At 47.7% G+C, this 26,392-nt stretch overlaps 1 protein-coding gene across 1 annotated transcript in view; it reads left to right on the plus strand.

Annotated features, from left to right (window-relative positions):
• Positions 1-26,392, plus strand: part of ICA1L (islet cell autoantigen 1 like) — a 46,930-nt gene that overhangs the window by 20,002 nt on the left and 536 nt on the right. Inside the window, exons 10-11 of the mRNA XM_063429837.1 lie at positions 24,592-24,831; positions 25,490-25,579. Of these exons, the coding sequence (XP_063285907.1) occupies positions 24,592-24,831; positions 25,490-25,579 (330 nt within the window). The remainder of the gene's footprint in view (positions 1-24,591; positions 24,832-25,489; positions 25,580-26,392) is intronic.

Genomic DNA, 26,392 nt, shown 5'->3' on the forward strand with positions numbered 1-26,392 from the left:
ATGGGAAGAAGGCAGACCAGCGAAGCCAGTATTCTGCTCTGGGAAATGTTCTGCTTGGAAAACATGGGTTCTGACATTGATGCGGGTGTTACTTTGACATGTACCACCTACCTAGAGAATGTTGCAGACCTCATACACCCCTTCATGGCAGTGGTGTTTAGTGATAGCAGTAGCCTTTTTGAGCAGGATAATGCAACTTGCCACACTGCAAAATTTGTTCAGGAAAGGTTCTAGGAACATGACAAAGAGTTTGTGTTGCTTTGGCCTCCAAATTCCTTAGATCTCCATGCGATCCAAGGAGGCCCCACATTGCAACTTGCAGGTCTTAAAATAATCTGCTGCTAACATCATGGGTCCAGATACATGTACTACAGGACACTTTCTTGTGGAGTCCATGCCTTGATGCATTAGAGCTGTTATAGCAGCACAAGGGGGGACCTACACAATATTGGGCAGGTGGCTGACCAGTGTATATATACATTCTCTCCCCCTCACCCCCAATTAATTTCTATCGTACTTTCTGTATTTCAGTTTACTTCCTGTGCTTTAACTGTCTTCAAAGGCTAAAGATATACAAGTTTATGTATATTAACAGAACAAAACAATCTTACATTTTCTATGATATGTTTTATGTAATCCAATCGTACTTTGTATTGATGGAATTGTCTGTATACATCTGTCCATATCACAACCACCATTTGTACGTGACCAGAAGCTAACCTAGGAAAACTTACATAAATGAAATAACACAATTGAATAAGAACGATTAAATCAGAATGTAAACAGATGCCAAAACTCACAATGTGCCCGTGCGGCAGTAAACTGGTTAAATGCTGTTAGGAAAACCAGGCTGTGGGAACCAGTAGGTTCTCCTTGATGAGTTCAGATAGATTTGCATGCCTCTGAGGATACAGAATGTCTATCTACAAATACCAGCCAGTCAAAGACTGTATCATTTGTACTTGGACGCTTATTGTTTTAACTTGCAGGTCTTAAAATAATCTGCTGCTAACATCATGGGTCCAGATACATGTACTACAGGACACTTTCTTGTGGAGTCCATGCCTTGATGCATTAGAGCTGTTATAGCAGCACAAGGGGGGACCTACACAATATTGGGCAGGTGGCTGACCAGTGTATATATACATTCTCTCCCCCTCACCCCCAATTAATTTCTATCGTACTTTCTGTATTTCAGTTTACTTCCTGTGCTTTAACTGTCTTCAAAGGCTAAAGATATACAAGTTTATGTATATTAACAGAACAAAACAATCTTATATTTTCTATGATATGTTTTATGTAATCCAATCGTACTTTGTATTGATGGAATTGTCTGTATACATCTGTCCATATCACAACCACCATTTGTACGTGACCAGAAGCTAACCTAGGAAAACTTACATAAATGAAATAACACAATTGAATAAGAACGATTAAATCAGAATGTAAACAGATGCCAAAACTCACAATGTGCCCGTGCGGCAGTAAACTGGTTAAATGCTGTTAGGAAAACCAGGCTGTGGGAACCAGTAGGTTCTCCTTGATGAGTTCAGATAGATTTGCATGCCTCTGAGGATACAGAATGTCTATCTACAAATACCAGCCAGTCAAAGACTGTATCATTTGTACTTGGACGCTTATTGTTTTTTTAATGTTTCTAAATTGCAAGAATTTCCCTAGCACTGCCACAAAAGCAGAATGTACCCTTTGTAGGATAATCCCTGTGTTTTCACAGTGCGGGGTTCCAAGCACCAGCTGTCCGCCAGCGTGCCTGGGACTCACTCAAGCATCACCACCTCGATTAATTCAAGCCCCAGACCGATGGTAGGCATGGGAATCTGTAACTAAGGGCCCCATTCATCCCTCTGTGTCAACAGCCAACAGAGTGGAAAACTATTAATTTGTTTGATCAGTAGACAGGAGTATATCTACAGCAATTCTTAGTTTAGACATTCAGTTCCAAATGTTAATAAATCCCACTGATCCGGGACACCTTGGGTAATAAAATCCTCACATTATCATAAATGTTATGATGCACTACATCAGTCAACTAGGCCTGAGTTCCTTCAAATTAAAGCTCTATCGTTGTGCTTTTTTTAAAACCGCATAACATCTAGTGACAGTTCCTCAGCATGTCTTGTTCTCCATAAATATATCTGTAAATGAAAGTATAGTTAATTGATTCCAAAGTATATATATGTATATAGTATATGTTATGGGAGGAGCCTGGGGGAACTAATCATGCCTTCAGATGGATAAATGATTCATTTTTGTTTTTGACTTTGAAACTTCATAAGCTATTGTTGTTTTGGTGCTTGTCATATCCCTTGAACTATTTTTTTTTTTAAAGTGACGCAAATTATCTGCTTATAGCCGCTTTTAGAAAAGTTACACTTATCCCTGACCTCTCCACCCCAGGCGGTGTCCTCTCCTCCGATGTGGTCCAATCCAAGGCTCCTTATAGAGGAACATTGGGGACCTAATGCACATTGGCGATGAGTGCTGCTCACGCATTCATACTTTCTCAAAGGAAAGCATTGAATCAGTGCTTTCCTATGGGGTTTTTGCTTCACGTGCGGAAGCACCTATAGTGGCTGTAATATAAACCTTGAATTTCTCGAAAACTGCAGTGTTTTACTGCACCCAGGTCATCTCATTGAAATGAAGTTGTCTGGCCGACTATAGTCTCCTTTTATAAACAAAATATGAATACCGCACTCAACCAATGGCAATAAATCTGATAGTTAAACCTGTGTTCAATTTCATAGTATTTATTGTGATGTTTTTAGAATAATTCATAAAGATAGTGGTATTTCATCAAAGTAACACAAAATTCATCCTATATACACCAGCTATATACATATATCTAGACACAGAATCCTCCTTTGTTCGATGAACAGTTCAAAGTCTGTATATCTGTACACGTTAATTGGTGATCTTAAGCGCAAAGAAAATAGAAAAACAAATGAGGAAAAAATCATGTGGAAAAATGAAAAAGTAAAATAATGGAAAAATAAGAAAAAATAAGAAAAAAATAGGAAAAAATAGGAAAAATGAAAAAAATGAAAAAATGGAAACAATGCAAAGTACTACAGTCCTGATTAATTGCAGTCCAGTATATAGTGCACTATATCTACCCCACTATCTGTGGGTTGATCTCACCAATGTCGTCTATTTCTTTATGCTGTATCATGTAGGAAGATCCTGTAGTCTGTGAGAGATGGTGTGATTGGAGGGGATAAAAACAGTTCCTGATGATTGTAGAGATGATCACCACACTGTATCAGCAGGTAGCTGGTCAATCCTTGTGTAGTAAGAGAAGTCAATCCTAAGGCTCTCCTATAATTGGGCTGCGCGCTCGGGACATGTGTGTCCCTTCGATGGCCCCAGTATACTCCGTGCTGCCAAAAGAAAAACGTCAGGGTTTAAATATCCTAAATGTTGGCGGCTAAACTCTGCCGCGTCTAATCCGTGATCCTACTTCCGCATTCCGACGTCAGCGTGCGTCATTGCGTCATGCGTGTTTCACCAAACTTTATTGTTTACAGACATTCTGGTTACACACCGCTAGAGCTATTGAACTAGCGAGAAAGAACTTATTGTAGTAACACTAATACACATGCAAATGAGAACCTGTGGTAGGAACATGAATGCAAATACAAGTTAAGATAAGCATGTAAATTAAATGTTAATGGTGGATTAGTATGCAATCAAACATTAGTACACAGGTACTGCATCAATTGATATATAGGAAACAGTCTTGCATAAACCTAAGTCTCAGAGTAGTGTACTGTACAGTTATCATAATGCTCACCTGTAACAGAAGATCAAGAGGAAAAAGAGAAGTCTTGATGTAAGAAAGCTAGTTGGGTAACCAGCTGTATAAAAAGGAGAGAACATATATTATCTTTAATTATATTCTACAAAAAAAAGGGGGGGGGGGGGGGGAAACAACGTATTAATAAAAATAAATATTACAAAAAAAGGGGAGAAAAAACTTTATCATGAGGAACAAGTGAAATTTTTGAAGGTGCAACTCACCTGTCTCACATGGCCCCATTGTGTCCCTGGGCCCTGTCTGTGAGGGACCCTGAACTGTCGACAGGTAGCGGACCCAGAGGGGTCAAAGTGTTGGCAGGAAAGAACCACGGACCAAAGTTGGTCACGGGGAGCCTCTGTAAGGAGCACAAAATCATAGAGCAGACAATAGTGAGGATACAGAACAATATATATTATAAAAAGTGTTTGAGATCATTAAGTCCTAGTGGTGACAGAGTCTCCAAGGTACTTATCCATTTTGTTTCTCTCTGGAGTAAGAGCTTCTGTCTATCTCCCCCCCTGCGTAGGGGTGGGATTCTGTCTAAGATTTGAAACCTCAGTTGGTTCACATTATGGTCATGTATTTTAAAATGCCTGGGTACCGGAGCTTCCACTTTATTGTGCAGTAATGCCGCCCTAATGCTCCTTTTGTGCTCCCCTATCCGCTCTTTCACTGGCCTGATGGTCTCCCCCACATATAGGAGCCCACAGGGACACTTTAGAGCATACACGACAAAATCTGAGTTGCATGTGTAATAATCTTTAACATAACATTTTTTACCTGATCTGGGATGAACAAAATATTCCCCCTTGATCACACTGTTACAGTGTGAGCAATTAAGACATGGAAAGGTGCCTTTCTTGGGTTCTGAGAAAAACCTAGTTTGTTTCTTTGAGCTACCAATATCAGACTTCACTACCATGTCCCTCAGATTAGAGGCCCTCTGATATGCAAAGAGCGGGGTTTGTTGAAATATCGGGGGTAGTTGGGTATCTCCCTGGAAAAGTTGCCAGTGCTTTAATATAACCTGTCTTATGTCCCTATTGAGTGGGGTATAGGGTGTCACAAGTGTGAGCCTTTCTACTTTCTCTGTTGTCCCAGTTCCCGAGAGAGTATCTTGTCGGGAAAGGGTATCAACCTTCTGTCGCTGGTTGTCAACTACATGTGCGGGATAGCCCCTCTCTATGAATTTTTGGGCCATAAAGTCTAAGCCTGTGATCACCTTATCCTCCTGTGAGACTATCCTTTTTACCCTTAGCAGTTGGCTATATGGTAACCCATTTTTTAAATGAGTCGGATGGAAGCTGGAGTAGGTCAGTAGATTATTGCGGTCAGTTGGTTTTATATACAGGTCACTATGGAGGCAATTGTGTGCCCTCTGAACCTGGACATCTAAGAAGGGAACAGTCGTAGTATCACAGCACATGGTGAATTTAATGTTAGCATCAAGTGTGTTTAATGAGTCAAAAAACTCCTGTAGTTGGGCCCTAGTGCCGCTCCAACATATGAATACGTCGTCTATGTATCTTTTCCAGACTAGACATTTAGAGAATAAAGGATGCGGATAAATACATGTTTCCTCCATACGATTCATGTAAATATTAGCATATGTTGGAGCGACATTCGAGCCCATGGCAGTCCCTTTAATCTGCTTGTAGTACCTGTCCCCCAATAGAAAGTAGTTCTCTGTTAGGATAAAGGTCAGTAGTTCCCTGATATATTGTCTTGTCTCCCCTTGCTGGGTCAATCGCGGGTCTTTGTCTAGTGTCCAGTCTACTGCCTCAATCCCTCTATCATGATCAATGGATGTATATAAAGATTGAACATCCATGGTCACTAACCAGAAGTCACCTGATGGAATCTGTATATCTGCTAAGAGCGTAAGGAACGTGGTAGTCTCCTTTTAAGTATTTTGTATGTAATCATGTCACATTATCTACCAATCAATACATATACACATTGTTACCCATATCAGTGTGTTGCAGAAATTGCATTTTTTAGAAACCAGAAATATGAGACAGTTGTTTGTATTTTGACCCATTAAAGTATGCTGAAAATAATAGAATAATAAACCCCAATATTAGAGCATCACAATGGAAATAATACTTCCTGTATGATGTTGTTTTATTTTTTGTTTAGATGATGAACAACTTGCCCCTACCTTCTGGAACTCTTTACCGAGCGCAATCAGAGAGGCACCGTCCATACAGACTTTAAAAAAATAAAATAAGCTAAAGACTCACCTCTTCCATCAGGCATTCAGTCTGCTCACCTGACCTTCAGAAACTCCTAACTTTTATGTCTTTATGTTTGTATACTTGTAAAGTGCTTTGAGTCTCACAGAGAGAAAAGCGCTATACAAATCGCAAATTATTATTATTATAACTTATAGATTTGAATAGCCAACTACCATTAATACTCCCATTACCCGGGGGGGCGGAGCCTAGCATCCGAGCTGAGCGGTTGTGCTCCCGCTTAATCTGGTAATAATCGGGGTAATCCCACGAAAACACGGCACAGCCACACACCGGAGATAAGCCATAGTGACGGGGACACCCGGGGAACCTCCAGATACCTGAACCAAGCCTGTACTCCCCCAGGACCCGACGCAACAATATGAGGCCTACCGGAGATCGAGCAGTGGGGAGGCGGCCGCTCCCCACGCTGTCTGACCTGGACACGGACCTCACCTCCAACCCCCCCCCCCCCTATGGACCGACAGGGGTTATCTCGGTCCGATTTAAGCGAGAGAAGAAACGAAGGCGGACTGAACACGCAGCCAGGCGACCCGCAGCACCGGGACAGCCGAGCGCGTGGCCTACCTAAAATGGCGGAGGCAAACGCAACAGGGGAGAAAACGGAATGCCACACGAAAGGGCTGGATTACACAGCCAGGCTCAATGCACTTTCTGGGCTAAGCTGGAGCACCGGACATGGCAAACCACTCCACACGCTCACAAGGGTAATGAGACGCCCAAGCAACCCGCCCGCAAGCGGATTACCACTCAAGTACACAGCGCCCCAAGATGGCGCCGCAGCAGCAAATGCCCTCGGCCTGTACACAAATGCATGAAAGGGAAAAGACCACTGAAGCAAGGCCGCAGAACACCACGAACCCTCACACATAATATGCTGCCTCACTCTTCTTCCCAGCTGGGAGCTCACCAGGAGGTAGCTCTCCACCACCACCCATATACCCAGGGAGCTAACCGGGACCCGGTGGAACCCTGGGCCCACGGCCCTGTTGATGGGGCCAATGGACATGTGGTGCGGGCCCCCGCCAAAGCCTCGGGCCGAAGACAAAAGACATTCATACGACTAAGACCCAGGAGGGAAGTGGCGACACTGCGGGCCAAACGACCAGACCGCCTACACAGGCAAACGGGAGAAGCTGGACAGTATCCTGACCATACACGAACGCCAGGGATTATCCCCACTCATCTGCGGAACCCCAGGGACGGTACGGACCTACCGAGCCGAGGCATCGGCTAACAGTGCCACATGCCCCCGAGCGAGGTACCCGTGCCCCCCTCAGGACTCACTGCTATATACTCACCCAATGATACCCAGGCAGATGATATTGATAAGCTAAGGTTAAAACATGTTTTATAGGCGTGGCTTGCCGGCGGAACGGAATGGCCGCATAGGAACCGAGCTCCTCCGGCCCCACTCTAACGAGCTACATCTGCCAACCTCGGACCCGGGAATGGGGAAGCACACCAAGGCGGGGAGCACCCCCCGACCCTCGGGGACCCGCCCGGTGAGTCAGACCGCTTCTATGCGGCAGTTCCTGGCCGCAGCGCCGGACCCGCCATCCCAGGCGCAATCTGAGGCCTACACGCCATCAGAGGCCTCCACACCACACTCCCTCTCCCCAGGCCGCGACGAAGCCAGGGAAACCCCTCCACCAGAATGGCTAGCCCTGCTTCAAGCATTGCCCACACGGGCAGATCTTACCCAGACCACCTCAGCCCTGCAGTCCTCCATCAGGGCAGACATACAGCTGATGAGAGCTGATATCCAGGGCATAGCAGACCGCATGGCCCGGATTGAAGCAGATCATGACTCCCTCACTGCAGCACAAGCAGCCCATGCTGTGAGTCAAGCCAAACAGAACACCCAAATGCAAGCAATGGCCAGACATATAGAAGATCTGGATAACAGAGGCCGCAGACAAAACCTACGAATAAGGGGCCTGCCAGAAGGAGAAGACTCACCAGCTCTTCTTAAAGGTACACTCACGGCCATATTCAATGAGCTCCTGAATCGCCCCAAAGAGACTCCCATAGACTTTATCAGAGCACACAGGGCTTTAAGACCCAGGGGTCCACCAGAAGCACCGCCTAGAGATGTGATCTGCTGCCTGGCACTCTACTCCCTGAAAGAAGACATCCTACATGCAGCGCGCACAAAAGGCGACACCGACTTTGAAGGCCGACAACTACAAATATACCCAGACCTATGCCCAGCCACCTTGGGGTATCGCAGAGCACTGAAACCACTTACCAGATTGCTTGTATCACAGAAAATCCGATATCGCTGGACCTTCCCTACAGGTCTGATAGCCATCACCCAGCAAGGCCCTTGGCTGATCCGCACCCCACAGGACTTACAAGAGCTGTCAGAAGAACTACACCTGCCCCCCCTCCACATGTCTTGGCCAGACCCGCTGGATTTCTACAATAGCCCACCCACGCAGCAAGGAGTATCTTTACCGCAACAGCGCAGAAACCGGACGAGATTGGAGACTGTGAGACCGGCTGGAGCACCGCGCTAAGGGACTTCCGAGAAGTACCAACGAGCAGGGAGCAGCGCACTGAACTAGTAACTATGCACTGGGACAATATACACGCAGGCCCACAACACTTTTAGGCCACATTATGCACTACTACACTACCTTGCACCACACGTACCAGGGGGGGAGGGGGGGGGTACACTGAAGAGGCTATCCGGGACAACCTGAATGTTCACACTGAAAAAAAAGCAAAAGACACACTGGGACTTAATGCCTACTACACACCTGCTTGGGTGGGGGATACGGGGGGAGGTGGGGGGGTACCCTGAAGAGGTTATCCGGGATAAGCTGACTGCTCACCCTGGAAAAGCAAGAAAGACGCACGGGGGACTTAATGCTTAATGAACGCCTGCTTGGGTGGGGGATCGGGAGGGGGGGAGGAAGGGAAGGTTTGAGACCACGTATGGGGCCGCAGGGAAAAGGGATCGGGAAACACACGGGAAGGAACTCCCCAAAAGATAACCCGAGTAGCCCTGGCAGGGGAACGCAGTCAGACCCCCCAACCGAGCCCCCCCGCCTTACAGGACAACCTCAACGGGGAGGCACGACCGCTAGGGTGGGGGTGGGAATACGTGTGGGACCATTCGAGGCCAACCAGACACATTCAGCTGCCACACCAGCCTGCACGTTAGCATACAGACACACACTGCCGTGCAAAGGGACAGTGGGGTGACGGAGGTGACTCAGGAGATACCTGATCGACTCCAGGGGTTTGCACACGGGTACACACTGAGGTGGGAGAGGGAGGGTGGAAGTTGGGCCAGGTAACTGCCGACACCGCCCGGAACGACCAGATAGCTCCCAAGAGGAGGGAGGCCGGGGGTCCCGGGATACCTAGACAGAGAAGAGTTACTCCTCACCTGACCCTTGGAAAGGGGAACAGTGGGATAGAGGTCACAAGACCACGTTCCCACCAGACGGGGGCACACAGAAATTGGCAAGGGGACTCGACGGTGCCGACAGGTGCGGCGCAGCCGACTCCTGCTTAGCCAGTACCCTAGTCTTTTCTTTTCTTTTTGTGTTTTTCACCTTATCCTTCTAGTTCACATTTTTATTGGTGCTTCGACACCAACAAGGTTCATTGTTCTAATCTGTTCTACAGTTTGTTATTTGTAGCTGACGCTCGCCTCTCCCAGCGGGGCCCACGGGGAAAGCCAGCCGCCCCCACCCACCCTGACCACTCCCAACCGTCACACCCTGTACACTTAGGACCGTACCAAATATGCCGTCCCACGCCACACACAAACAAGCTGAAATAAAATTCCTCTCCATTAACGCTAAGGGCATGAATGTGCCCGAGAAACGTTCACACGCCCTACGACACTTTCATAGCCAGAAGTCACAGGTAGTTTTTATCCAGGAAACACATTTCAAAGAAGGCCAAGTACCCAGACTGACGGACCGCCACTACGCACAGTGTTTTTTAAGCAATAACCCTGAAGGGAAATCCAAGGGCACAGCGATACTAATTCATAGAATTCACTTCACTTTGCTCCCACCGACACACTGCGAGACGACCACGGACGTTTTGTTTGTGTCAAGGGAACGATCGCAAACCGCACATATACGTTTGCGAACCTGTATACCCCCAACAAACGCCAACACCAATTTCTCCGCACGACACTCAAAAAGATTGAGGGATTTGCGGAGGGTTGCCTGGTTGTGGGAGGCGACCTGAATGTGGCCCTGTCGCCAACCATAGACACATCTATGGGGTCCTCCGCGACTCCCCAACACATCTTGACCCATATTGCGAAAACCATGAAAGAGCAGCGACTAGTGGACTGCTGGAGAGCGCTTCACCCTGACGACCGTGACTACACTTTTTACTCCATTCCCCATAGCACATACTCCAGAATAGACTACTTCCTTATCCCACACTACTACCTGACCGAAGTAAGACGAACGGACATTGGGACGGCGACATGGTCCGACCACGCCCCGATCACAATGACATTAGTCTCCCCACTTTACAGGCCCACTTGCAGTAACGAGACTCAACGAATCAATACTAAACGACGAAGTAACGACCACGGAGACTAGGGAACGACTGACACAATACTTTACAGAGAACGATACGCCTGATGTCACACCCCTCTGCCTCTGGGAGGCCCATAAAAGCGTGATCCGGGGCCACTTTATAGCAAAAAGTGCCGCATTAAAAAAGGCCAGATCCGCGAAACTTAAAATCTTAATAACGGATATACAGGACCTGGAACATAGGCACAAACAAACCCACCTACCAGCAGACTGGACACAACTGACGGAACTTCGGAGGGAACTCTCCACCATCCTAAACGCCACTCACAACAGGGCCTACCTACACACTAAAGCATTTTTCCACACAAACGCAAACAAATGTGGTGCCCTCCTTGCCCGCATGATTGCCAAAAAGAGAGCGGCGGCCTACATCCCAGGGATTCGGGACGGAGAAGGGAAATTACGAACCATGCCAACCGAGATGGCCAGAGCTATCCGGACATATTATGCTGGCCTATATTCGCTAGACGCACAAGGAGGAGTAGAGTCCGGGGACGACAGGAAGACTAAGATAGCAGACTATCTAGAACCGCGCATACGCAAGCACATCTCTCTAGAGGCGAGAGCGGACCTGGATGAACCAATCGAGGCACACGAAGTAGCATGGGCCCTCAAAAAGTCCAAGGCGGGTAAAAGCCCCGGTCCAGATGGCCTGCCCTCCCGCTACTACAAGACCTACGCGGAGCTTCTCGTCCCTCGCCTCACGACAGCGCTAAACGCGATCCGAGAAGGGCAGCAGTTTCCGACGCAGACTTTGGCAGCTAACATCGCCCTGATACCCAAAGAAGGGAAAGATCCCGAACACTGTGCGAACTACCGCCCCATATCACTCCTCAACTGTGATCTGAAACTCTTCACTAAAGTACTTGCTGTCAGGGCTCCGCGGGCAGCGGTGAGGGGAGGCTGCAATCCTCTCGCAGCACTCACCCTCGGTCCGTCGCCGCCCGCGGTCCCCTCTCCCCTTACCGTTAAGCGAGCGGCGTCCTCTCCTCCTGACACGCCGCTCGCGTCCTCCTCTCCTCCTCCCAGCGGCAGCATGTCTAACGCTGCACGCTGGGAGCCGGCACTATTATCTAAGCGCCGGGGTCACTCACGTGACCCGGCGTTAAAGCTACAGTGCAACAAACACAGTGGGGGGTATAGATATCCCCCACGTGTGTTTGTTAATACTGATTGGTGGTTAGCCAATCAGGATTCAGGCTAGGATTTAAATACTTACCTTTCCTGTCTATCTGTGCCCTGTTGTGGTCTTTGCTTTATAGTATCGATTGTGAACGTGTGCTTTCTGGTTACGTACCCTCTGGCTTGTTATACTGACTTTGTGACTTTCTCCTACCCTTTGACCTCGGCTTGTTTCTCGTTATTCTGTTTTCTGGTTCCCCTTACTCGGCTTGTCTCCTGACTATTCTTTGTGTGCTTAGCCCGGCCACTCTAAGGACCGGTACAGCACACTTTCTGTGTGTGTGTCTGTGTGTGTGTTAGCGTGTTGGGTTCCCCGGGATCGTGACATTACAACAGGGCCATAATGGAACCTGCTGACATACCACAGCTCCTAGTTAATCAGGAGGCTAGAATGGATGGCTTGGACCACCGTATGGATCAGTTTGCTCAAGCTTTGCAGACCATACTGGCTCGTACTGCACACCTGCAGCCTGCCGTCCAGGAGGCGGTTGCTGCTGTGCCCGAACCCATTGCCACTCCAGTACCCGTTCCTGCCCATGTAGTCCATATGACACCGCCACAGCGCTATAGTGGTGACCCAGCATTGTGTCGTGGTTTCCTCAATCAAATTGACATCCATCTGGTGATGAATCCACGTTCCTATCCCACCGACAGATCCAAAATTGCCTTTTTGATAAACCACCTGTCTGGGAGAGCTTTAGCATGGGCAAACCCCATGTGGGAAAATATGTCTCCTATGTCCTTTGCGGATTTTTTGTCCGCATTCAAACGCACGTTTGATCAACCCGGTAGGGTTGCCTCTGCTGGCAAAGCTCTGCTTAGGGTTCGACAGGGTAACAGATCTGTAGCGGATTATACTATCGAGTTCCGCACTCTAGCAGCTGAAGTGGTTTGGAATAACGACGCCCTCGTAACAGCCTTTCAGGAGGGTTTGGCCGCTTACATACTGGATGAAATAGCATCCAGGGAACTGCCTGTCCTTCTAGATGATATTATAGACTATGTAATCCTTATTGATAACCGCATTAGAGAGAGACGTAGTCAAAGACGGCTGGATACACGGGTGTTACCTGCTCTACCCAGTACTGCATTACTAGCGTTACCCGCTCCTAGGCAACCATCCCCCGAACCCATGCAATTGGGTGCTACGGGGTTAACTGAGGCTGAAAGAACGTATCGTAGAAGGGAGGGGTTATGTCTCTATTGTGGAAAGAGGGGTCACCACTGTAATACATGCCCTAAATTACAGGGAAACTCCAGCACCTAAGGCCTAGAGAGGGGTCGGCCTCGGGTGTTATGACTTTGTCCCCTCATGTGTCCATCTCCAGACCATTTATTACGGTCTCTCTTTTGGTCAATAAAACCACCATAACAACTAAAGCCTTGATCGATTCAGGTGCGGCTGACAACCTTATGGATGAGACCTTTGCCAGAACCGCAGCCTTGACTTTGATCCTAAAGGCCACACCCTTGGCCGTTGAGGCCATAGATGGTAGACCCCTTGAGAGACCTCTGGTGACCCATGAGACCCAAGATATAGAGATGTGTGTGGGTGCTTTACACAAGGAAAGGTTAACCTTCCAAATAATTGACTCCCCTACTGCTTCCATAGTTCTGGGTTTTCCCTGGTTAGTGAAACACAACCCAGTACTTGATTGGGGTTGTTTAGACATACTCTCCTGGGGGGAATCTTGTCAACGAGACTGTATGGCCCAAGTACGTCCCATTTGTTTACTTAACGTGCCCACGGCTAAACCGCTTTCTGTTTCTGTCCCTTCTGTGTATGCAGACCTTGCTTTGGTTTTCGAAAAAAGGGAGGCAGATAAGCTACCCCCACACCGTGAGTATGACTGTGCCATAAACCTATTACCGGGTACTATGCCTCCTAGGGGTAAGGTCTACCCTCTTTCTGAGAAAGAAAACCAGGTCATGGAGGAGTACATACGAGAGGCCTTAAGTAAAGGTTTTATTAGAAGGTCCTCCTCTCCTGCTGGTGCTGGTTTCTTTTTTGTGGCAAAAAAGGAGGGCGATTTGAGACCGTGTATAGACTACAGAGCCCTAAACAATATAACGATTAAAAATGCCTATCCGATTCCCCTCATTACCGAATTGTTTGATCGTGTCAAAGGTTCTAGATATTTTACTAAACTAGACCTCAGGGGGGCTTATAACCTTGTTCGTATTAAGGAGAATGATGAATGGAAAACGGCGTTCAATACGCGTAGTGGGCATTACGAGTATCTGGTCATGCCTTTTGGATTGTGTAATGCTCCTGCCGTTTTTCAGGACCTCATAAACGATGTCCTTAGAGATCTACTGCATGTCTGTGCTGTAGTCTACCTAGATGACATACTTGTATATTCTCCAGATTTGAAGACACATCATACTCATGTTAGGATGGTGCTTAAAAGGTTGTTGCAGAATGGTCTTTATTGTAAATTAGAGAAATGCTTATTCGACCAAACCTCTGTACAATTCCTGGGTTATGTTATTTCTGAACAAGGATTCAGCATGGATCCTTCAAAATTGGAAGCTATACTGTCCTGGCCCCTTCCCCAAGGACTTAAGGCAATACAGCGATTTATAGGGTTTGCCAATTATTATAGAAAGTTTGTTAAAAACTTCTCATCCATTATTTCCCCTATCACTAAACTGACAAAAAAGGGTTTACACCCCAGGGTTTGGAATCCTAATGCTATTGTGGCCTTCGAGACTCTAAAAAAGGCATTTGCCACTGCCCCTGTGTTACACCATCCTGATCCTTCCCTTCCCTTTGTACTGGAGGTAGACGCCTCTGAATCAGGTATAGGAGCAGTGTTGTCACAAAGACAATCGTATGACGAACCCCTCCTTCCCTGTGGTTACTTTTCAAAACGCTTGTCAGAGTCTGAAAAGAATTACGACGTTGGGAACAGGGAATTATTAGCTATAGTGATGGCATTTAAAGAATGGAGGTACTTGTTAGAGGGAGCTAGACACAAGATTTTGGTTATAACCGATCATAAAAATCTATCCTATATCGCAGATGCTAAGAGGTTATCCTCTCGTCAGGCTAGATGGTCTTTATTTCTCTCACGTTTTCAGTACATAATCACATACAGGCCTGGTTATCGAAATGTCAAGGCTGATGCCATCTCCCGCCAGTACGAACCTGTAGATTCTATTACCTCCACTCCTGAGCCCATTGTACCCACAACTAATATAATAGCTACTACCCGTTTGGTTATCTCGTCTCTTTTTCTTGATGGTATCAAGTCATACCAACCCCAAGCACCCTCTGAGACACCTACTGGTAAGCTGTACGTGAAAGTAAAAGACAGAAAGAAGTTGTTGACTTTATTTCACACAGCCAAAACGGCTGGTCATCCAGGGGTTACCAAGACTTACAAGGGTCTTCTCCAACAGTTTTGGTGGCCCTCACTCAAAAAAGACGTGGTAGATTACGTGCAGGCTTGCCGTGTCTGTACACAGTGTAAGTCCCCTAATGTTAAACCCCTGGGACTCCTTATGCCCCTATCTGTACCCAAGAAACCGTGGACACACTTATCCATGGACTTTATTGTGGATCTTCCTTCATCTGATGGGCAGACAGTAATTTTGACTGTAACGGATAGGTTCTCCAAAATGGCGCACTTCATTCCGCTTAAGAAGCTACCTTCTGCGGTTCAGTTGGCTCAGGTGTTTGCCAAAGAAGTGTTCCGCTTGCATGGTATACCACAAGATATCGTATCTGACAGGGGCCCCCAGTTTGTCTCTCGGTTTTGGAGAGGCTTTTGTGCTGAGATGGGGGTCTCCTTATCGTTTACTTCCTCCTATCATCCGCAATCTAATGGAGCTGCCGAACGAGCAAATCAGTCTGTGGAGTTGTATTTACGCTGTTTCACGAATGCACACCAGGACAACTGGTCCCGTCTCCTTCCCTGGGCTGAGTTTGCCAGGAACACTGTGTCTCATTCTTCTACTGGCGCAAGTCCTTTTATGGTGGCTTATGGGTTCCAACCCGCTGTCCTTCCCGGTGTATTCTCCGACAAGGGAATGCCCGCTTTGGACGAGCACCTCGCCTCCTTACGGAAGATGTGGGATCAGGTCCATGCTGCTCTTTGTCGTGCTGCTGCTACTCAAAAGAGGTTTGCTGATCGTCGTAGGTGTGCGGCTCCTTCTTATGCTCCGGGTGATAGGGTTTGGTTGTCCTCTAGGAATCTCCGCCTTAGGGTTCCCTCGATGAAGTTCGCGCCCAAGTTCCTTGGTCCCTATAAGGTGTTGCGTAGGGTGAATCCTGTATCCTACTCCCTGGCCTTGCCCCCTTCCATGCGCATACCTAACACCTTTCACACCTCCCTTTTGAAGCCCTTGCTCTGTAATCGGTTCTCTGGCTCTCTCAGGCGTTCCGATGCCCTCCGCGCGGTCTCTAGTGACGTATATGAGGTGGCTGCTCTCCTTGATTCTCGTTTCTCTCGAGGTCGGTTGCAGTATCTAGTTGATTGGAAGGGTTATGGCCCGGAGGAGCGGTCGTGGGTTTCTGTCTCTGACTTGGACGCCCCCTCCTTGATCCGCTCCTTTCATGCGCGGTTTCCTTTGAAGCCTTCGGCTTCCCGCCCCCTGGGCGGTCTTCGAGGGGGGGGTTATGTCAGGGCTCCGCGGGCAGCGGTGAGGGGAGGCTGCAATCCTCTCGCAGCACTCACCCTCGGTCCGTCGCCGCCCGCGGTCCCCTCTCCCCTTACCGTTAAGCGAGCGGCGTCCTCTCCTCCTGACACGCCGCTCGCGTCCTCCTCTCCTCCTCCCAGCGGCAGCATGTCTAACGCTGCACGCTGGGAGCCGGCACTATTATCTAAGCGCCGGGGTCACTCACGTGACCCGGCGTTAAAGCTACAGTGCAACAAACACAGTGGGGGGTATAGATATCCCCCACGTGTGTTTGTTAATACTGATTGGTGGTTAGCCAATCAGGATTCAGGCTAGGATTTAAATACTTACCTTTCCTGTCTATCTGTGCCCTGTTGTGGTCTTTGCTTTATAGTATCGATTGTGAACGTGTGCTTTCTGGTTACGTACCCTCTGGCTTGTTATACTGACTTTGTGACTTTCTCCTACCCTTTGACCTCGGCTTGTTTCTCGTTATTCTGTTTTCTGGTTCCCCTTACTCGGCTTGTCTCCTGACTATTCTTTGTGTGCTTAGCCCGGCCACTCTAAGGACCGGTACAGCACACTTTCTGTGTGTGTGTCTGTGTGTGTGTTAGCGTGTTGGGTTCCCCGGGATCGTGACACTTGCACAACGAATGCAGGCCTATCTCCCGAACTTGATACACGGAGACCAGGTGGGATTCACCCCACACCGGGAGGCACGGGACAACACGATTAGAGCTCTGTCCCTGATACACGTCGCGAAAACTAGACACGAGGGCCTTCTCCTGCTCTCAACTGACGCGGAGAAGGCGTTCGACAGGATCGCATGGGACTTCATGTTCCAGACCCTGGAAACACTAGGACTGGGACCATTCATGATGGCCTGGATCAGAGCAATATATTCGGCACCTACTGCTCGAATTTGCATAAACGGGGCCTTCACCGACCCCTTCCAAATACGGAATGGGACCAGGCAGGGCTGCCCACTCTCCCCCCTGCTCTTCATACTAGCCTTGGAACCGTTCCTGAACTCGGTGCGCGACAATCCGAACATCCCTGGGCTGAGGGCGGGACATGGAAAACACTCGGTCGCAGCATACGCTGACGACCTCTTGTTTTTTGTGACCGAACCAGAAGTATCCATGCCCGAGATCATGAAGGAATTTGAAACGTACGGGGCTCTATCGAACCTTAAAATCAATTTCTCTAAATCCACAATCCTCAATGAATCTATCCCGGAACCCAGGGCAGAGGCCCTTCAACGAGAGCTACCATTCCGATGGTCTGACACTTCCCTGAAATATCTGGGTGCAGTGCTCACAAAAGACCTCTCCCGCTTATACGAAGCAAACTTCCAACCGCTCCTGGCCACCATACAGAAGGATCTTCAAGATTGGGACCAGGTCCGCCTCTCGTGGTTCGGAAGAATGGGGGTGCTCAAAATGAATATCCTCCCAAGGGTCCTGTACTTGTTCCAGGTCATCCCTGCGGCCATCCCGGAGGCCTTCTTCACATCCCTCAGATCACTCGCCCTGAGGTTCGCATGGCAGAAACAAAAGGCGAGAATCAAACACGACGTGCTCACACTACCGAAAGCCAAGGGAGGCCTGGCCCTGCCAGACTTCAAGAGATACCACAGGGCCACCCATATCCAGAGGATACTGGAGTGGACCAAACAAGGGGTGCAGAAACTGTGGAAGGACGTGGAAGCGACGCTAGTAGGGAGACCGATGGCAGTCCTCCCCTGGCTGGACCCCCAACAGGGTAGACTACTGGCAGCCCCACACCCCCTGATCAAAGCTACCATGCACGTGTGGCACACAATGGCAACGCCACTCTCGCTCACCACCACACCATCCCCAATGCTGCCACTGGTCCACAATCAGGCCTTCCCTCCGGGAAGAGAACCGAGGTCGCTGGCTTTACTCCTGAACCACGAAGTGCCGAGGCTATGCCACACCCTAGACAACGGCCACACAAAGACGCTAGAGGCCATGACAGGAACCCCCAATCACTCATTTATGACACGATTCAGATACAGTCAACTAGCTGGGTTCGTACGGGACACTACTCAAAACAGGCACACCCTCAGACCACTCACAGCTTTTGAAGAGCTGTGCATGGATCCGGATCCCTTGGCCAGGGGCCTGTCAACGCTCTATGAAATGATCATGCGGATGAGGCGGCTGCCACCCCCAAGCTTCATGGGGAAATGGGAAACAATGTTAGGTACCACATTCACACCTGACCAGTGGGACAAAATCTGCACCCTCTCACTTCACTGCGTACCGTCCAGCGGGACGCAGGAAACTGCATACAAAATCCTAGCCCTCTGGTACCGCACACCACTCCAAACACACCTATATGACCCCACGACAAACGACACATGCTGGCGCTGCACCACACACACGGGTACATACCTCCACATATGGTGGGACTGCCCGATCATCCGACCATACTGGACGGCCATACACAAGATCATCACACGATTCTCAGATACCACGCTACCCTTAGATCCCGCAACATTCCTGATCAATCACACTACAACTAAAATGTCCACCTATAAAAAATCCCTGACCATCCGGATACTTAATGTAGCCAAGAGCCTGATCCCTCTCTACTGGAAAAAGCAATGTGCGCCTCCTCTAGACACATGGTTCCAACGGATGGAGGAGTTGAGGGCGTTGGAGGAGCTCTCCCTGCTGGCAGAGGGGAGGACACAGGCGTATATGACAATCTGGACACACTGGATCTTGACAACGACTAGAGCAGACTTCCGAGACTTACTGATGGACTGAGACGCCTGACTTGACGACACACCACCAAACACGGAACACGAAAGCTTTATCAAACAGGTCAGGTAAAGCAAACCAACCCAATATGGAAACTGGCCCACGCCCCCTCCCCCTTTCCCTCTTAACACACACCGCCCCCCCCCCCTTCTTTTTCTCCCCGGGGGTACCCAAAACGGAGAGGCGACACAGCAGAAAGGGGAGGCAGACGCAGAGACCCTGGACAGATGGGTGCCCGAAATAACGGGAGACGTGAAATCGGGGTTCCCCGCACGACCTGAGACCTAACACCCAGATTGGCCTGGTAGTGACCAAACCGACCGACAATGTAGACCTTAGGCCCGCACCTGAAGGACGGAGACGTCATACTGACACGCCTTGGGGGAGTGTATCGTATACCACTAACGTACCAAGTCACAGGTCAGGGCTAACACGCGTTACAGTAGAGTCCCCAGACTAGCTCTTGAGACCACTAGTCAAGGGGCAAGGCCCGCCTTCACCCATGTTACAGGACCTGTGAGCCCTACCTAAAATGTTTGCAGACAGATGTTGGGTGACTTGCACGTCACCACTGTTATCTTTCATTTATGTGCACCTTATTTCCAGGAAATACCCTGAACAGTTTTATCAGCGGACCTGCGTGTCCACAGTTAACATTGCATATATAACTTGAATAATGGAATAAACAAAAATTTACCGAAAACATGTTTTATAATGGCAACCAGTGATATCTTTTATATGTGTCATAACGGCAACCTGTGATATCCTTTATATATGGTATTTTGGCAACCAGCGATATCTTACAAGGGGTTAAAACTGCAGCCAGTGATAACCTTCATACGCTTTATATTAGCAACCAGCGATAACTCTTTGTATACAACCTGTGACAAAACATATCATGATGCAATGTTTTCAAGTACTGCAACCTTACCGTCAGCCACAACATAGCCTGGGTCCAACCATAGCTACACGTATACACCTGTAAACATACCAATCTGTAATTATTCTTGCCTAGATATTATCTGTAAGGAAGCCTGTTTTCTTTGCATGTTAGACACGCATAGGCAAACTAATTAGATACCAACATAATAAGACCTATCAAACTGCCCAGCGTACATATGCTATGTATGTCTTACTATATTATTTGCTCCTCATTGGCCATGCTAAGTGGATTTCATAGTACTTACCTATAATCTTATATCTAGAATGTACTTCTAGTCGCAATACCAAGCCTTAAACGTAATCCTCACACATGTTACTCTATGGGTTTTCAGTGCTGGACATAGCCTGCGTGTTCACTACCTACTGCCTTGCCTTGCACAGCTATTTGGATAAAACGACTTACTTTAACATAAAATGAAGCAGCCTCGCATAGGAGAAAATGTAATGTTGTATTTGTTCTACTTAATTACTCTAGCATGTTATGTTCTATAAGCAAAGATTACTAGCCTGTTATTTTCATAATTATGACTTCTCTCTGCATCATACACTAACTAGCTACTACTCCAATGTGAGACATGTTGGTACATTAGGACTACACCGGTGTAGCTGATCTAGCACTGTTTAGCAACAATTATTTTTATTTTATTAACCAAGCCTGTATCGTTATGTTCACGTCTTTTTGGAAAAAATAACAAAAAATATGTCAGTCTTTCCTACGGGTGTATTGCACACCATCTTGCTATCATTAACTCGTGTTACCCCGCAATGCCTCCTCTTTCTATTCTGTACCCCATAACGCATATGCCATAATAAAAGAAAGATTGACAAAATAAAAAATACTCCCATTACCCGTAATATCTAAGTTGACTGATGGAGTTGCATTACTTTGAACAAGCATTAGTTCTCTGTTGTCACTTGTGAACGTGCTATTATAAATGTTTATGTTTAAAGGGACACTATAGTCACCTGAACAACTTCAGCTTAATGAGGTTGTTTAGGTGAGTGCTACAGCTACCCGGAGCCTTTTTCTTGTAAGCACTGTATTTTCTGAGAAAATGCAGTGTTTACATTAGAAGCTTGGAACACCTCTTGTTGCAGTCAATCAGACGGCCACCAGAGGGACTTCCGAGTTCAGAGGCCCTAAAAAGGCCTCTCGTCCGATGCATTCTGGGTGAATGCATCAGACGGGCTATCAGCACACAAAGCACTGTGAACGCGCTTTGTGTGCTGATAGCCTGTCAGCACTGCTGTGGGCGTGGCTTCAGCTGACAGCTGAAGCCCGAACCCACAGGGATGCTGTCCGGCCACAATAGTGGTTGAAGGGGGGTGGGGGGGGGACCTACTCTCCTCCCCGGCCCCCACCCCTGAGCGGTGGGTGGGGGCCCTAAAAATAAGGGGGGCACATACTGCCCCCCCGGCCCCCACCCCTGTGCGGCGGGTGGGGGCCCTAAAATTATCAATAAGGGGGGACCTATTGTCCCCCCCCCGGCCCCCACCCCTGTGCGGCGGGTGGGGGCCCTAAAATTCACAATAGGGAGGGGACCTACTGTCCCCCCCCGGCCCCCACCCCTGTGCGGCGGGTGGGGGCCCTAAAATTCACAATAAGGGGGGGGGGGCCTACTGTCCCCCCCCCCGGCCCCCACCCCTGTGCGGCGGGTGGGGGCCCTAAAATAAAAAATAAGGGGGGACCTACTGTCCCCCCCCCGGCCCCCACCCCTGAGCGGTGGGTGGGGGCCCTAAAATTCACAATAGGGAGGGGACCTACTGCCCCCCCCCCGGCCCCCACCCCTGAGCGGTGGGTGGGGGCCCTAAAATTATCAATAGGGGGGGACCTATTGTCCCCCCCCGGCCCCCACCCCTGAGCGGTGGGTGGGGGCCCTAAATACAAAGGGAGTGGGGACCCTAGTTAACCCTCTCCCCCCCACCCCCCCTCCCCAAAAAAAAACTTATCTCCCTACCTACCCCCCTCACCCTAAAAATAATGAGGGGGGACCCTTTAACTAAAAACCTGTAAAGAAAAAAAAAATAAGATAAAAACAACTTACCATTCGATGTTTTCTTTCTTCTAAAATCTTCTTTCTTCAGCCCCAAAAAAGGCCAAATAAAAATCCATAATAACCGACGGAATAAAAAAAAAAAAAAAAAACCCGAGCGCAAAAAAAATAATCCATCTTCACCCATGGAGGGCTCCGCGCAGACTGAGCTCCGCAGGGCGGGGGAAGGCTTATAAAGCCTTGCCCCGCCCTGCAATTAGGCTAAGAACACTCTGATTGGTGGGTTTAAGCCAATCAGAGTGCTCTTTGTCATTTTACAAGCGTGGGAAAATTCCAAAGAACTTTCCCACGCTTGTAAAATGACAAAGAGCACTGTGATTGGATGGCTTGAAATCCATCCAATCACAGTGCTCTTTGTCATTTTACAAGCGTGGGAAAGTTCTTTGGAATTTTCCCACGCTTGTAAAATGACACAGAGCATCCAATCACAGTGCTCTGTGTCATTTTACAAGCGTGGGAAAATTCCAAAGAACTTTCCCACGCTTGTAAAATGACAAAGAGCACTGTGATTGGATGGATTTCAAGCCATCCAATCACAGTGCTCTGTGTCATTTTACAAGCGTGGGAAAATTCCAAAGAACTTTCCCACGCTTGTAAAATGACAAAGAGCACTGTGATTGGATGGCTTGAAATCCATCCAATCACAGTGCTCTGTGTCATTTTACAAGCGTGGGAAAATTCCAAAGAACTTTCCCACGCTTGTAAAATGAGACAGAGCACTGTGATTGGATGGCTTGAAATCCATCCAATCACAGTGCTCTGTGTCATTTTACAAGCGTGGGAAAATTCCAAAGAACTTTCCCACGCTTGTAAAATGACACAGAGCACTGTGATTGGATGGCTTTAAATCCATCCAATCACAGTGCTCTGTGTCATTTTACAAGCGTGGGAAAATTCCAAAGAACTTTCCCACGCTTGTAAAATGACAAAGAGCACTCTGATTGGCTTAAACCCACCAATCAGAGTGTTCTTAGCATAATTGCAGGGCGGGGCAAGGCTTTATAAGCCTTCCCCCGCCCTGCGGAGCTCAGTCTGCGCGGAGCCCTCCATGGGTGAAGATGGATTATTTTTTTTTGCGCTCGTTTTTTTTTTTTTTTTTTTTTATTGCGTCGGTTATTATGGATTTTTATTTGGCCTTTTTTGGGGCTGAAGAAAGAAGATTTTAGAAGAAAGAAAACATCGAATGGTAAGTTGATTTTATCTCATTTTTTCTTTTTTTACAGGTTTTTAGTTAATGGTCCCCCCTCATTATTTTTAGGGTGAGGGGGGTAGGTAGGGAGATATTTTTTTTTGGGGGGGGGGGAGGGTTAACTAGGGTCCCCCCCCTTTGTATTTAGGGCCCCCACCCACCGCTCAGGGGTGGGGGCCGGGGGGGACAATAGGTCCCCCCCTTATTGATAATTTTAGGGCCCCCACCCGCCGCTCAGGGGTGGGGGCCGGGGGGGGGGACAGTAGGTCCCCTCCCTATTGTGAATTTTAGGGCCCCCACCCACCGCTCAGGGGTGGGGGCCGGGGGGGGGACAGTAGGTCCCCCCCTTATTTTTTATTTTAGGGCCCCCACCCGCCGCACAGGGGTGGGGGCCGGGGGGGACAGTAGGTCCCCCCCTTATTGATAATTGTAGGGCCCCCACCCGCCGCTCAGGGGTGGGGGCCGGGGGGGGACAGTAGGTCCCCCCCTCATTGATCATTTTAGGGCCCCCACCCGCCGCTCAGGGGTGGGGGCCGGGGGGGGGCAGTAAGTCCCCCCCCTCATTGATAATTTTAGGGCCCCCACCCGCCGCACAGGGGTGGGGGCCGGGGGGGACAGTAGGTCCCCCCCTTATTGATAATTGTAGGGCCCCCACCCGCCGCTCAGGGGTGGGGGCCGGGGGGGGACAGTAGGTCCCCCCCTTATTGATAATTTTAGGGCCCCCACCCGCCGCACAGGGGTGGGGGCCGGGGGGGGACAGTAGGTCCCCCCCCTTATTGATAATTTTAGAAAGCGAGCTGAGCTGTCAGTCAGACAGCTCAGCTCGCGAACGCGCATTCCGCGCACATGCGCGGTAAAGCGCTCAGGTTCTTCATAGGGCGGCATTCAATGCCGCTCTATGAAGAACGCGATTGGTGCAGCGCGAAGCCGTCCCATTTTGACGAAAAAGGGGGCGCGGCCTAGCGGGGAGCTCGGCGCTGGAACGGAGGTAAGTTTTTAATATAAAAACACCTCGAAATTTATTTTTAATAAATGAAAGTACATATAAAAGCAAGAAGGAAGGCTGGGGGACCTGTCTTTCTTGCTTTTATATGGTGACTATAGAGTCCCTTTAAGGAGTGTGTTTTCCAATCCATGTCTCTCTGTACCCTTAGAACCAAATGATCTACTGCTGGACTGCACAGAAGGTGAAGATTTTGATAAGGAGTTTTCCTTCTTGAATTTGCAACAAGTTAATCCACCTGAGCTTGGGTTAGATGATCAGGATATCTTCGGAGGGAGAATTGCTAGTTCAGACAAGAGTGGACAGTGGACAAACCAGACCGAAAACTTGGCAGGATTTCTCCCTTCACAGCTCTTGGACTTGGATCTGCAATCTGCAGGAGAATTCAACAGTAAGTACCATGCTGAACAATATATTGCTTCAGGAAATAGCAGAGCTTGACAAGTCATATTTCTCTTTATGCAATCTTAGTATAACTTTTGTTTGTTTGTTTTGTAATAAATAAATTCTAAATTCTGGTACCAGAGATAAGTCGGTAAACTGATAGATGGGTCACACCACTATAATAAAGTACTTTTGAAGAGATCTGATGAATGTTAACGATGGCAGTGTTTAGATGTAGTAGAGCACATAGATATACCCTGGTGGTTGCCAATAAATTTGCTATTTGTGCAGAATGACAAAAATTGTCCTTGTTTCAGGCTCAAAGGATTTCTAATTGAATGCAATGATTACTAGCGTCTCGTTGCAAAATGTAGTTGGTCTAGGGCAGTCAAGTTTCCATACATCCTGTTTCTGAAATCTATTTACATTTTATTGTGCTTCCTGTTACCAATATTTTGGCATGAGCACTCTGATAGATTATGAAATATAATAAGAGCTAGAGAGACGGTGCACTTTTAGAATTCCATATCTATTGTCGTTAACAGTGCATTATGAAAAATGCTTTGCAAGACAACCCAGCCTGCATGTCAGCACTATTTCAATCTCAAAAGGAACCGAAAAGTGTCAGACAGCAAAAGTTTAAAGATGAGTGTTGCTTTTTTCAGGTTGGAGGCTCACAGATCTATCTTCAGGCAACTCTGATCCTAGTAGTCAGGGTAGTCCTCAAAAGCATACACCTGACCCACAAGGCTCTGGTAAGTCTCACAATTTCTCTAACTTTTATTACAGGTCTTAAAATTCCCTCATTATCAGTTTTAACTTGTTTTGATCACGTGTGTTCGAGAGAAGCAGGACACTTCATACATGTAGAAGAAATACATGGGGTCTGTGGTACTAAAAACCCATATTGGGATGGTCCCACCATTTTTGGACATTGGCAAGGCACATCTAGATTTTCATTTAAATCAAGTGTTTCTCTCCAGGAGCAGTGAGAAAATTAGTTGTCAAATTAATGCCAAATGCTGAAATAAGGTATACAAATTATACCAAACAAGTGGAGCGCTCTAAATAGTAGAGGGGTTTACTCACCCCTTTGGTACAGTGACAGTCTTGAAAAACTTGAATGTACATATAAAAGGAAACAAAAAAACAAGAAACAAAAAAATATAGTGCAGATGTTCCAAAAATGGATAATTGGTAGTAAGTAATGACTGAAACCACTCGCATGGACAGGAGCCTATATGGTATTGGCTCCGTAAAAGGATCCTACCTATACAGATAAAACATAGTATTTAAAAATGCCATGTGCATTTCAAATATAAGCTTTGCTTCTATAAAGGGAACATGACAAATGTGGTTATTACATTTTTATGAATAACATATTAGTTTGACTTTAAAATATCAATATATAAATATATAACAAGATATCATTGTGCACATTTCACTTTAATTCTTTGCAAGCACAAACAATGACTTGTAACTATGAGTAGCAATTGCCAGAGATGCCAATATTATCTTTTTCTTTTCGTGGTAAACTTATCCCCGTCTGGCACTGTGCATCTAGCATG

This window comes from Pelobates fuscus, chromosome 8 (genome assembly GCF_036172605.1).
Source record: "Pelobates fuscus isolate aPelFus1 chromosome 8, aPelFus1.pri, whole genome shotgun sequence".
NCBI classification, from domain to species: domain Eukaryota; kingdom Metazoa; phylum Chordata; class Amphibia; order Anura; family Pelobatidae; genus Pelobates; species Pelobates fuscus.